At 36.3% G+C, this 14,681-nt stretch overlaps 1 protein-coding gene across 1 annotated transcript in view; it reads left to right on the forward strand.

Annotated features, from left to right (window-relative positions):
• Window positions 1-14,681, forward strand: part of BCAS3 (BCAS3 microtubule associated cell migration factor) — a 632,238-nt gene that overhangs the window by 350,603 nt on the left and 266,954 nt on the right. The window contains exons 23-24 of the mRNA XM_040497881.1: window positions 7,136-7,236; window positions 9,949-10,145. Coding sequence (XP_040353815.1) covers window positions 7,136-7,236; window positions 9,949-10,145 — 298 coding nt within the window. The remainder of the gene's footprint in view (window positions 1-7,135; window positions 7,237-9,948; window positions 10,146-14,681) is intronic.

Genomic DNA, 14,681 nt, shown 5'->3' on the forward strand with positions numbered 1-14,681 from the left:
CCCAGCATTGTCAGTTATTCAGTGAAATCTATTATCTCATAGGCAATGAGGATATGTCATTTTTCTAATTATATATTGCCTGTGACTGTTCTTCTGGGAATGTGGAATAAAAGGAAAGTGAAACCAGAGATGTACAATGAGTGACTGTTAGAAAACTTTAATAATTAATTAGAGAACATCTATGGTACCACAGGGTCAGGGTGCAAGGAAAATCATTGATCCGTTTAGTATATAACGTAGGTAAAGCTTGTTCCATTTTATGTATTGTAACACTTCAACTATTGTTGCTCTGGTACAAGAGATGGCCCCTAATAAACAGAATAGCCAGTAATATATAGTGCTATTGCTTAACTCCTCTATGTATGAAACTCAGTGAATTTACTTTTAAATGGAAACATTTATAAATCAGAGAAAAAACTTCTTTCTAGACTTGAGTAGAAATAGAGTTGCCTCCTTAATAAGAGTAAGAATGTTTCCCATTTCTTAATGTATTTAGGTATGACATATTTGACCTGAGAGCCTTCTCCCTTCTTTTTTATTTTTTTAAATTTAATGTTTATTTATTTTTGAAAGAGAGGGAAAGACTGAGAGGGGAAGTGGGCAGAGAGAGAGAGAGAGAGAGAGAGAGAGAGAGAGAGAGAGAGAGAATCCAAAGCAGGCCCCAGGCTCTGAGCTGTCAGCACAGAGCCTGATATAGGGCCTGAACTCATGAACCTTGAGATCATGACCCTGAGCCAAAGTCAGATGCTTAACCAACTGAGCGACCCAGTGCCCCTAGCCTTCTCCCTTCTTAAAAAAATTATTTTAAAAGACTAGGGTTTAATTTTTGCCAGTTTGATAGTATAAAAGCCTAACTTGTTTAAATTTGCAAGTCTCTGATTGCTACTGTTTACATGTGTTTGTTGGCTGTCATATTTCCTCTTTTGTGAATTGCTTGTTCACTGGAAAATGCCTTAGACCACTTTGCTTTTAGATTGTCTTTTGAGCCTTTCTTTTTAAAAGGCAAATTTTGATTTCTGTACTAGGAAAGTACATTCCTAAGCAGCATTTCTTCCTCAGATCCCAAGTGCTTTCTGATCAGAAACAGAGTTTGGTAAAGAGCCCTCTCTTATTGTATGGCTGCTATATAAATGCTGTTTTTAATAAGTACCAAAAATATATTGAAGTTTGTCCTTCGGTGAGAGTTTATCACTGTTGGCCTTTGGGTGAACTTTGAGCCAGAGCTGTTTCATTCAAGGCAACATGATGTCATTTAACTCACAAATTTCTCTTTTGCTAGAAAAAGGAATGTTGTTCCCCTAAATAACTGAAAGGACCAAATAATGCCGGCACAACATTATTCACCTCTCAGGTCTCCACTAAAGACTTCAGCATGGTGAAGGTTTTATTGTTTGTGGAGGATGGGGTAGGGGGGTGGGATACGTTAGGGAGTAGGAAACAAGCTGCATTTGGTCTTGAGTCTTTCGAAGAATACTTTATTCCACTGCCCACACGGCTGCTGCTATGACCCAGCTCACACTCCTCCAAAAAAAAAACCTTTTGGCTCCACATTCATTTCTTCATTAAAAAAGACTCTCTAAGTTTGTTTCTAAATTTATATATTCAGGTTACAAACACATTTTAGGTTTTTCAACAGGAGCTAAACCAGAGAATTGTATCTCATATAAAAAACTAGATACCATTTAGATTAGCATTTTGCCCCTTATTTGAGAAGCAGACTTCTCTATTCCAATAGCATTGAGGTTCATTTCAGGGAGTAGAATAGTTTTTTAAAATCTTCTAAAGTTGGGAGTGTGGAGTTCACTGGCAGCAGCACCTGTATTTGATTAGCTGTGTCCTCTGAAGCTTCCAGAGCTCCATCTAAAAGAATTTATTACTGGGAGTTCAAGAAATGTAGGGAACAGTAGAACAAGAACAGAATAGAACCAAATAGATTTTCCTTCATTGGCTTCATACATAATCACTGCTCATTGTTCAGTGTTATGCTTTGTGTTAGTTTATGTAAAAAGGATGCTTATAACCTGTAAGTGGTTGGTCTGTTTACTTTGATATGCATTGCCAAATCTTTTTTCTTTCATTGTTTTAAAAGCACATGGTACTGGGAGCAAATAATTACTCCTTTTATTCCAACATCTTAACAGAATACCTAGACCCTGGGTACTCTGTTGTAAACTCTATAGTTAGGAGATCTGACTTTTTTTTTTTTCTGAATATCTAAACCATGCCCAATACACTAAGAAAATTAATTACCTGCCCTAATATGTTCAATATATTAATGGTGAAGACTTATCTTCAACCTTCTAATTGGAAGACTGGATATTTTGTAGGTGAATCTAGATTACTGAGATCTAGCTGTTACTTTTAGCATATTTTAGAAAGAATTTGATTCCTTGGAATTGAGGATATACTGTTATTGTTTTGGCAAAAACACCCTGAAATGTCAAGAAGTTTAAATTTCTCCAGGACTAGAACTCATTTTTGGAACCTTGATTCAATCCTACATACCCTAACCTACAAGTAATAGTCTATATTCATTCTATTACTCAATGTTAACAAGAAGACTTACGAGTGTCTTTAGATGTCTTTTAACACAATGTTTATAACTTTCACTTAGTTATTATTTGAATCACTTACTGCTTTGTATTTATAGTTTAACAGAATCTAAAGCAATACTTTTAACTATCTCTAACGCAGAAATACTGTATTTTGTATAGATAATTTGTAAAAATTCTGTACTGTTTGATCCTTGTGTTACAGGGCAGAAGACATCTAAAAATTGAAAACCAGAGAACTTATGCAAAGTATTTATATATTTGAGAAGTTATATTATGAATTGACATTTACCACTTTATAACATTGAGAATTTTGTTATGTGGGATTCAGACTTAGGGTTGTTATCAAAGGAGCATTTAATCTTTCTGTTCATAATTTTACTCATGTTGTTCTACTGACTTGGAAGGTTTTTGGGTTTAGATTAACAGGACTAATTTGCAAAGGTCGGCCCTGCAGCAGATTTGTTTTTGCTTTGCATATAAACACATATTAAAATATATAAATATGTACATAGAAACACACACATATGTACACATACACACACCCATATATCACTTAAGACAGCAAAATACACGTCGTGATTTTTTTTAGCATTTATTTACTCACTAGAAGCATGATCTGCTTTCCTGAGAACACAATATAAACAAAGTCTGGCTCACAGTTACCTCATAATGATCTGCTCATCCTGCTCTTGCTTGTTGATCTATACTTACCACATGCCTGTGTGTAGAGGCAGTACTTTTGAAGTTGTATTCTCTAAAGTAAATTGGTAGTGTATCCTTTTTAGTTAGATGGATAGGTTTGTCTTAAATTACTATTCTAAAGGTAGGGAAGGAACATGGCAGAGATTTTTATTTCAAAATTCCATAGTCTTTTCCCACCCCAAGTTTATTAATTATCTAAGAACAGTTGGCAAATACAGAAGATACTAAACATTTTTCTTTATATAGAAGGTGTGTATGTTGGTCCATTAAACTTAGGCTTGTGAGATACAGAGCTTAATTTTTTTCTATAAAAAAACTGCCTTCCTGTAATTCTCTTTTGTGCCTTCTTTCTAACGTATGTGGAAAAAATTAATCTCAGTCAATTATACCCCCTCCAAAATTGCATCTAAATTCTATAGGGCTTTCAGAGTGCAAAGATATGAGATAGGAGAATTGGAGACATTTTATCATTAGCATGACCACTGGGCTGTTCCAGTTCCCTGCCTGATCGTTGGTTACTGGTTCAGATAGGTCTCTGCAGCATTCATCCGTGTTTCCACTTCCAAGCCTTCTAAATACCTGTCAGTTCTCTGGATCTCATCCATATTACTCTTGGACACATACTAAATATTATTCTCACCTGATCCATGGGGAACTTGGAGAGGTTATCATAGACTTGGTTGTGTAGACACACTATGTGCATACCTCCTTTTCTCTTGCACCGTGTGGAATCTCTTGCTACTTCCCCTGAACTCTACTCAAGGATAAAGATATGATTTTTCACAGATGTTTTATCCCTAAAACTCTCGGGATTCTGCCATTTTTTACCCTTCCTTGGGGACTGGACTCTCTTTTTATCCCTTTTATGGCACTCTTGCTCAAATCTCAATCTTTCCTAATAATGGGCTGGTTAGAGAACATGGAAGCTTTACTCTTTTTTTTTTTAATATGAAATTTATTGTCAAATTGGTTTCCATACAACACCCAGTGCTCATCCCAAAAGGTGCCCTCTTTATTATCATACTTAAATTTTTTTTTTTCTTGTCCCAGGGTCAACATTTTGAATTCTTTTTTCATTGTGACTTCGTGGGTCATTGCTTCCTTAAGGTAGTGAACGTGACTGTTCTTCTGACCTGGATTAGGGAAAATTTTTTAAACACAAAGAAAAGTGAGAGAAAGGGAAGGATATTTATTTGATACTGAAAATATCATCCCACCAGACTTGTATTTTATATTGTGAATCTTCTGAATGCTTCAGATCTATTGGAAAACTTTTTTTTAGTGAATGTAAGGTAATGGAACACTTCTTACAATCTCTATTTAAGAATTCAGGATTCAGGGTTAATGTTTTATAGATATATATTTGGTATTTTTATCACTTTCTTTGGAAAGTAGAGGACAGTTGGGAGGAGGAAGAAGAGGATTCTTCTTTTTCTTTTTCTTCCTATTTTTTTTTAACTTTTTGCTATGGGAAATGCCAAACATACACAAAATTAGAAAACAGTAGAATAATGATGCTCCATGTACCTATCATCCAGTTTCAACAATGATGAACTCATGACTAATCTTTCATCTACAGTCCTACTCCTTACCCCCTCCCTGACACTATATTCTTTTAAAGTTTATCCCATTTTGATAATGGATAAATAAATGTCCAACCATTCTGGTGCCATTACTTAGTCCAGAACCCCAAACTCCCTTCACCTAATACTTACTGAGTGCTTATTCTGTGACAAGTACTAGCTTTGACTCAGCATGTAGAGAATGCAACATAAACTCTTGGAAAAATTCTCATCAAATACTAGTTAGTTATAAAAGGGTGCAATTTCTCACTTCCCATTACAACTTTCTTATATCTTTCCATCACATTACCATAGCTTTATCTTTAAAAAACAAAAATCCCTAGGTTTGTCGTCCCTCTCTGCCCCCTTTGTTTTACTGACTCATCTTCCACTCTCAACCTGCCTCCTCACACCCAACCATGCTAGCCTCCTAATAATTACTGAAAATTTTCCTTTATGTTCTCACTTAAAAAATTTTTGTACTTGATATTCTCTTTGTAACACTTACCTCTCATATATCTGTACGGCCTATTACCTCACCTCCTTAAAATCTTCTTTGCCCTCAACTGCTTTTCAAAGGCTGTCCTAACCTTTAAATATTTGTCCTTAGTTACCTTCTCGACTACTGTTTGTAGAGGGTTTGAAGGATCCACTGCTCTGTTCTGTATTAAGAATTTAATATAAAATTTATTTATTGAAAAGATAATAAATGGTTTAGAAACAACTCAGCCTTTTGCAAACATAAATGTACTTAACAGTTTTGTAGTATACACCAAAATTATTCCCAAGAGGATGCTTACATATTAATTCGATAATTATTATGATACTCTTTTCTTCATGGTAATCATTTAGAATTGCAAGAAATCAGATGTTATGCTTTGGTGGTCATTGGTGTTTTGTGCCAAAGGCCACACGCCTCTCACTAGTAGAACTATGATTTTGAAAAAATAGCAGCTAATCATTTTAGCCACTGCAAATCTTACACTTGAATACTATTTATTTCCCTCTGACTGGTAATTGATGGCTTAGGTACCACTTGTCCTCTGCCACCAAGTTAAGTTAGATTTTTGTGAGTGTGCATCCTTTTACAGCTTGCCCAACGTTCTTCTACTCGGTCTACTTCATCTGTTATCTGTTTCACTAAGATTTATTTCTTCAAGATACCTTGTTCTGGCAAGAGTGCAGTGAGATTTGTGTTCTCAGTCAGTGCTCCTGAAAGTGTATAACTCCTAATAAGCTTTGAGATATTTAAATATGTTCATATCCTTTTATTTCCTTTTTAGGAATGTAGCCAAGGAATGTATCTCTGGGTGATGGACATTATGAGATAATTTTCTGTTTCTAATTCTTTTCTTTTTTAATACTCACCTATTTTCCTCCCTCCTTCCCCCCCTACTTTTCCTTTTCTATTTCCCCCAGTACTTCACTGTTTTATTTCTCTCAGTATTAAAATCATACATGGAAGCAGAGAGTATATGAGAAATTACTGTGCCTTCTGCTCAGTTTTGCTGTGAATTTAAAATTATTCCAAAAAATAAAGGCTATCTTATAATAAAAATAAGCAAATAAATATTTAAAAAGAAGCTAAGTTTTTATTGGGTTAATATTTGGTTTATAGTAGGAACTCAACAAATGTTTGTTAAATAATTTTATCACTTTGACTAAGCAAAGGTTCTTCTTTGTGTGAGAAAGTAGGCTTTTTGTGTTTTCAGCCTATATTCCACCACTGAAGAACTGGGGAAACTAATGAAGTGCCCAAGGAAATGAAATATTTCTTTGGATAAATGAAATGTTTCAGGAACTGAAAATGTTTTTAAATTAAAAATGCATATTTATGCCTTGTAATTTATATGTAACTATTAAATAGACTCTTAAAGAATCTTGGCATTTGTTTCAAAAATTCCTTCACAAATTATAGGAACTGCATCAAATTAATTTCTTTGTTAATTGGAGGTGATTGAAATGTCCTAAATCCTGAAGGCTATGAAATACACTGGTGCATGTGTAGTGGATTTGTCACTGCTCCTTAACGTACTTGTGCTGTTAAGATGTAGTTGGTTGTTTATTTCTTTTACACCAATATATGTCATGACGAAATTTGTATAGATATTTTTTAAAGTATACTCTTAATTGGAGATCTTTCTTAGTCCTAAAAAATTCAGTCTTTCTTGTTCATTAATTATTTAAATTGCCTTTGTGCATTTAATGTTGCATTTTATCTTAAAAATTAACACAATATCCAGGATGGTCGTGCCCACTTTAATTTTTCCACTGCACGGGTTAAAGTTGTTAAAATATGTTTTCTTTCTCATACAGTGGTTCCCCCTGGAAGTCCTGGGCCCATTACTCGGCATGGGTCCTATGACAGTTTAGCTTCTGACCATAGTGGACAGGAAGATGAAGAATGGCTTTCTCAGGTAAAACTGTAAAATGTTTGGCCTACTAAAGTGAAAGAGAACAGAAATCCATTGTCTGTTTTTATTACTGAATTCTAAGAACTGAAAAATTATTTTCCTTAGAGGAAAATAGGCAGAATTTGGAACTCTTTGTAGGATCACCAAGAATTAATCAGTTGTCTTTCCATATTAAGAATTTCTTATAGGGGGCTCCTGGGTGACTGTTAGTTGAGCATCCAACTTCAGCTCAGGTCATGATCTCTCAGATTGTGAGTTTGAGCCCTCCATTGGGCTCCATGCTGACAGCTCAGAGCCTGCAGCTTACTTCGGATTCTGTGTCTCCCTCTCTCTCTGCCGCTCCCCCACTCGCACTCTGTCTCACTCTCACTCACTCTCAAAAATAAATAAATAAACATTTAAAAAATTTTCAAATAAAAAATAATTTCTTATAAGTACTGCTGCAGGGATGTATATCCATATATTTTATATGTATTAGATACATATGTGTATGTGTACATTAGCCCTCTGTATAAAATAGGCATTTCTTTCAAACAATCCATGTATATCTCTTAGAACCTTGGATTTTAGATGGACTGTTTGGGTTAAAATAAGAATTGGCCTTGTTGAAAGTGCAACCATTCAACAATCTGTGGGATTTGTTTTGTGGAGCCAACATTTTCTGAAGATTGGGCCCATACTTTGATTAGAAAAGTTCAGCATTCTAATCTGCACATGTCCTGATTGTGCCCAGCTGGGTTTCTTTTCCTCAGCTCATGTACTACTGCTTCCCGTGGTCTCCAAAGCAGTCCTGTGACAGCTTCAGCTGACCCTTTCTCCCTTTGCCAGGTGAAGCTGTCTTCATCTCAAGGGCTTTGAAATAAAAGATACTTGGGCAGATTTCAAAATGATGAGATTACAAATGACTTCATTACAAATGCTGTTATGTCTGCCTCAAGTCTGACATCATTTGGTGAAGTTAATGACCTGTCTCAGATTACCAATCCAGAGGCTTTTCATCAGACAGGTGCCTCAGTGGAGGCCCATGCAGTTTCACTGCTTTCTCAGGGAGGGTAGCCCCAAAAAACAAAAGGGAATCTGGAAGTTAGAGAATCAAACTGTTTCTAGGTAACATACATTTCATTACACCTAAAGTACTCACAGGAAGCTCCTTGGATAAAGGGTTGATACTTCAGCTCCTGGCATATGGAGATGCCTCCTTCCTTGAGGAGATACCACGATGAAGTAAAAAAACCTAAAATGCTGGCAAAGAACCCACTGTCCTTCACTTCAACTTTTCAATCAGAAAAAGGGGTAATGTGTGCTGTCAGTGTGAAAGTATATACAATATGTTTGTACTGCACACAACAGGAGAGTGAATAGGAACATCTGGCCATCGCCTCAGTGAAATTGCATAGGCATCTGTTTACCTCTCGGCTCTGTGACACGGATGGTTTTGAGCTTAAAATACACAGAATGCTTTATCTGTGGCCTAATTTGTGTTGTGGAATACAACTACTTGAATCAGAAATCACTGTCCTAAATCTGAGTAGTTTTCGCCCTGTGATTAGTGGGAATGTGAATATTGTTCCAAGACCATGATGCTTTTGCCCTTTAGGACTTAACAAACCCAGAGCTGCACTCTGAACCTTTTCAATTATGTTTTGTTAAGAATTAATCACCGCAATCAGAGAAATGTGATTAAATATAAATGAACTCAGGGCAAAAATACGGCATGTGGAAGTCAGTTCTATGAAGTGTATATACAGACATGGATGTAGCAATTAAAGACATTGAGATGTAGTTTTTCACCAAATGTTTGCATATTTAGTGTCTTAGTCAAGTTGCTCATGTATAAAATCATTTGATATGTTTATTTTCAGGTTTTATCTTCTACTCTATGCATTATCTTTAAAGTCTTTATTATAATATTGGCACCATTCCCTATCCCCTCCATAGAGCATGAAACTTGTAAACATTTTAGTGTTACTATTTTGCCACACTTATCGGTAGTGGAGGAAACATTCTAATTGAATAACAGTATTTTGAAGACAAATCTAGTCTGAGAGAAAATATATAATACTCTTTTCATTTATTTAAAAGTTGATTTAGGGGAATTTTGAGGGCAGTATAGTAAATATTATAATATTTAATTGTAGAAAGAAACTGGCTTTGGGTGTTGAAAATTATTTCAGACCTTTTCTTTTCCTTGGATAGTTCAAGAACAACTTCAAGTTTGTCATGAGCTTGATCCTCAGTGAAGGAATTACTTTTAATCTGTGGATTGATAGGTGTAGTATTCAGTGCATGGCCACAAAGTGGTAAGTACTGTCTAGAATGAATAAAAAAGGTACTTCCTAGGGAGTTGATGCTAGTTATATGAGGCAGGCAACTGGTACTTTTACTCTCACGTGACTTTGTGTTCTGTATGTGGGGGAGCATGTGTGTGTGTGTGGATTCACACCTATATAAATACACACACACACACACACACACACACACACACACAAAATGAATTTTTTGTTTATTGTGGTAAAAATCAGTACAGGGAGGTAGTGAATGTTTATATAGGCTGTGATTACCATTGCCTTCTGATTGTGGATGCCCCTTACCTCTCCCACTTGGTTAAGATGGGCTTCTCTTAGAGGGTGTTCAGAGACAAGATGGAGGGAATCATGAAAGGCTCTTTGAAGGAGGTCATAATACAGTTAAATCATGATTTCTAATCTGTTCCAGGTAGAAATTGTAACGCACACTGGACCCCACAGACGTCTGTGGATGGGGCCACAGTTCCAGTTCAAAACCATCCACCCCTCAGGCCAAACCACAGTCATATCATCTAGTTCATCTGTGTTGCAGTCTCATGGTCCAAGTGATACTCCACAGCCCCTTTTGGATTTTGATACAGATGATCTTGATCTCAACAGTCTCAGGTAAGAAATAAGAACTGGGGAGTGATTTAAGTAGATTAATATATTCATTTGTAATGAGCATCTTAGGTTACATTTACCTAATTTACTGTGTCCTTTTGGCACACTACTAATGGTGCAAAATACATGCACTGTAGCTTGTGATTCATTATTATTGGTGGAGAATCTTATGTGGGTTCTCCTCACATTCAGTAAGTATTTGTATTTCAGATTGTGTTTTCCTAAACCTAATATTCAGTGCATTAAAAAAAAAAAAAAATCTCAGGGGCGCATGGGTGGCTCAGTTGGTTAAGCATCTGGCTTCAGCTCAGGTCATGATTTTGGGGTCCATGAGTGTGAGCCCCATGTTGAGCTCTGCACTGATGGCTCAAAGCCTGGAGCCTGCTTCGTATTCTGTGTCTCCCTCCCTCTGTGTCCCTCCCCCTTGTGCTCTGTCTCTCTCTCAAAATAATAAATCAACATTAAAATAATAATAATAAAATCTCATGCTGCTTTCCTCCTATTTCTAACTGCTTAAAGTCTGAGGGTACCCTCCTTTCCTGATCTTACTGACGCTTCTTCATCTTTCAACCAACCTTCATCCAAATCCTGCTTATTCCCTCTTTTAGGCTTTAAAAAGTTTTTGGATGAGAAAGAATTGATATAAATTCACTTATAGTTGATTGTATCTATATATTCCTCATAGGTATTCTCTGACCCTCACTTGTAAGAGTCATAGTACAAAGTTTACAAGTATGCTTTTTATTATTAAAGATCTTTTTTTTAATGCAATGGAGAACTTTTTGACTTTTTTAGGTCTCAGGTTTGCTAACCAATTTAATTTGTTACACCCAGACTTGACACATTAGGATATAACAATGAAGGGCTTAGTCTAATGAAACGTAATCTCCCTTTCCTTGTCTTCTCTTATAAAAAGTTCTGTAATGTATCTTATTTAAGTCTAAAATAGACACTTTTCTTGAATCTCTTTAAAAATTCTGGAAAAATATGTCCCAATCATATGTTAGAAATATATTTTTATATATCTCTTTGTCAGTATCATTTCTAACAATGCAAAAGGTGTTGCAGAGATAGATTAGTCCCAAATGTTTCTTCCTTAAGAGTGATTCATGGGGGGCACCTGGCTAGATCAGTTGGTAGAGTATGCGACACTTGATATCAGGGTTGTGAGTTCAAGCCCCACATTGAGTGTAGAGCTAACTTTAAAAAAAAAAACAAAAAAGAGTTGGGCACCTGGGTGGCTCAGTCGGTGAAGTGTCTGACTTCAGCTCAGGTTATGATCTTACGGTTCATGGGTTTTAGCCCCACATTGGGCTCTGTGCTGACAGCTCAGAGCCTGGAGACTGCTTCAGATTCCTTGTCTCCCTCTCTCTCTGCCTCTCTCTCTGCCTCTCTCTCTCTCTGTCTCTCTCTCTGTCTGTCTCTCTCTCTCTATCAAAAATAAATAAACATTTAAAAGATTAAAAAAAAGAGTAATTCATATAATGGAACATGCCTCCTGTAATACCTTTTTCAGTGTTTTAATTTTTTGTTTGCTTTGTACTTTATTTCTTTCCTCTATACATTTTTTTTTTTAACCTAGCAGATCTTCAGCTTTTCAGAAGTGGGACTTTTCCCCCAAGATGTTAGGCAATAGTGGCAGTACTGAGTGTTAACGCCAGTTTTCACCGGTACCAACTATTAAATGTGATCTGGTTTAGATAGCCAGTCCATTTTCAGGAAGTCATCAGTCCTCAACTTAATGATTTAGTGTGTAGTTATTCATGTTTCTAAGTCACTCATGTACTTTAATGTTAATAATAAAGCATGTAAACTACGCTACGACCTAGCAGTTGCACTACTAGGTATTTATCCAAGGGATACAGGTGTGCTGTTTCAAAGGGGCATATGCACCCCAAATGTTTACAGCAGCACTATCAACAATAGCCAAAGTATGGAAAGAGCCCAAATGTCCATCGATGGATGAGTGGATAAAGAAGATGTGGTACACACACACACACACACACACACACACACACACACACACAGTGGAGTATTACTCGGCAATCAAAAAGAATAAAATCTTGCCATTTGCAACTATGCGGATGGAACTGGAGGGTATTATGCTAAGTGAAATTAGTCAGTCAGAGGAAGACAAGTATCATATGACTTCACTCATATGAGGACTTTAAGAGACAAAACAGATGAACACAGGGAAGGGAAACAAAAATAGTATAAAAACAGGGAGGGTGACAAAACAGAAGAGACTCATAAATATGGAGAACAAACTGAGGGTTATGGGAGGGGGGATGGGCTAAATGGATAAGGGGCACTAAGGAATCTACTCCTGAAATCATTGTTGCACTATATGCTAACTAATTTGGATATAAATTTAAAAATAATAATAATAATAATAATAATAATAACAATAAGCATTTAAAATAGATGACCCATAAAACTATATATATTCTCTTTATTGAACTATTCACAAGTTCTTTTTTTTTTCTGATGACTGTCACCTGGTGCTGTAATAAACCCCTGTCCCTTTTCTTTGGAGCACATCTCTAGCTTTCCTATATAGACAGCTCTGTTCCTCTGCTTTGTGACCTCCAGCTTGCTTAATTACTCTTTACCTCAGACAGAGCCCTTCATCTAAGAGCTCTCTAACTTGCTTCTTCAGACAAAGCTACTTTTCTGAAGTCCTTCTAGAATTTTCCCTAGGGGCTTTCCTTTTTCTTATAATGAGCATATAGACTCTTGGTTAAAACCTTAACTTCCATTAGAACACAATTTTGATGGGAAATTCAGATTTGACTTACATCATTTCAGTTGCAAGTGGACTGTTTAGTACCATTTCCTGCCCAGCATCCAGCTAGAAATGCAACTATTTACATTCTCCTCATTCCTGTTTACTATTGCTCTTAGTGCCTCACCTCTATTTCTTCTACGTTTCTTTAGGCTTATGTACAATGACACCATGGCTGTTAGCCTTATTTTGTCCTTTGAATTGTAAAAACTTATTTAGATGTTTTTGATACAGCCTAATCCTTTAACATCTGGTACCCTGTCCTGCACTCCATAAGGTATCACCAAGAATTACGTGGTGCTCTGATAGTCTGCCTCCCTAGATCCTGATCTAAGTGGGGAACAGGCAGGTGTTGAGTTGACTGTCATATTCATAAGGACATCAGGGATGGCTTAAACTCATGGCAGCTTCTGACTTGGGGGAGGGATTTAAACTGTAAAAAAGGTGAATGAAATATTTATTCAGAGACCTAAGAAATAGATCACATAAAGAAGCTGAGATACAAAGTCTAGTTTTCTACTCAGGAATAGCTCCTTTTCCTTTATTATTTTATTTTTTCATCTGCTTAATTAACACATCCATCAGCTCACATATTTAGTGTGTGTGTATATATTTAATATGCATATTATATATATATATAGGCACTATATATATATATATATATAGTGATTTTTTTTGAGGACCTCTAAGTTCTCCTCTTTTAGCAGATTTCATTCATGTAACACTGTGTTATCAATTATAGTCACCATGTTATACATTAGGTCCTCAGACCTTATTCATGTTATTTTATTTTAAGTGATACATAATTCATATAACATAAAATTTGCTGCATAATTCAGTGGTTTTTAGTATATTCACTATTTTGAGCAATATCCCCACTATCTAATTCCAGGACATTTCCATCACCTCTACCAGTTTGTTTTTATTTTTGTCATTTTTATTATGGAAAATTTTCAAACATATATAACCATATTAAAAGTTAAAGAAAATAATAGAATAAGTCCCCATGTATCTGTTGCCAACTTCAACACATCAATTCGTGACCAGCCTTGTTTTTCATCTATAACCCCATGTACACCCCACCCATAACTCTGGATTTTTCAGACACCCCAATATAAATTTTTTTTTTCAACATTTATTTATTTTTGGGACAGAGAGAGACAGAGCAGGAACGGGGGAGGGGCAGAGAGAGAGGGAGACACAGAATCGGAAACAGGCTCCAGGCTCTGAGCCATCAGCCCAGAGCCTGATGCGGGGCTCGAACTCACGGACCGCGAGATCGTGACCTGGCTGAAGTCGGACGCTTAACCAACTGCGCCACCCAGGCGCCCCAGACACCCCAATATAGATTGAATTAATAATGGGAAATTTATTAGCCCACTTAAACTATTTAGACCAGGAGGGGGCTTTACTTTGGATAAATTGATCATATCTGTCTAGCTTCTTTTCTCTTAAGAACCAGAAAACATCTTTTCCAGACACCAGCTCCTCTTCTCCCACTGGCCCAAATTTGCTTAGGCCTGCCCATCATGGAGTTGACTAATCTCTGCCATGAGATGATGAGATTACCATGACTGGTTTAGCAAAATCAGCTGGGGTAGAACAAATGCTGGGTGGTACATGTTGTCCACAATAGCAGTGACCAGTATTTGTATATCAGTATTTCTAGCTTCCATCTTCCAATGCTGAATCAAATGCATTGTCCTTCACCTGTCTCCCATTTCTTTTACTCACACAACAAATACACGTAAGTT

Source organism: Herpailurus yagouaroundi, unplaced genomic scaffold (assembly GCF_014898765.1).
Source record: "Herpailurus yagouaroundi ecotype Mexico unplaced genomic scaffold, PumYag 189, whole genome shotgun sequence".
NCBI lineage: Eukaryota > Metazoa > Chordata > Mammalia > Carnivora > Felidae > Herpailurus > Herpailurus yagouaroundi.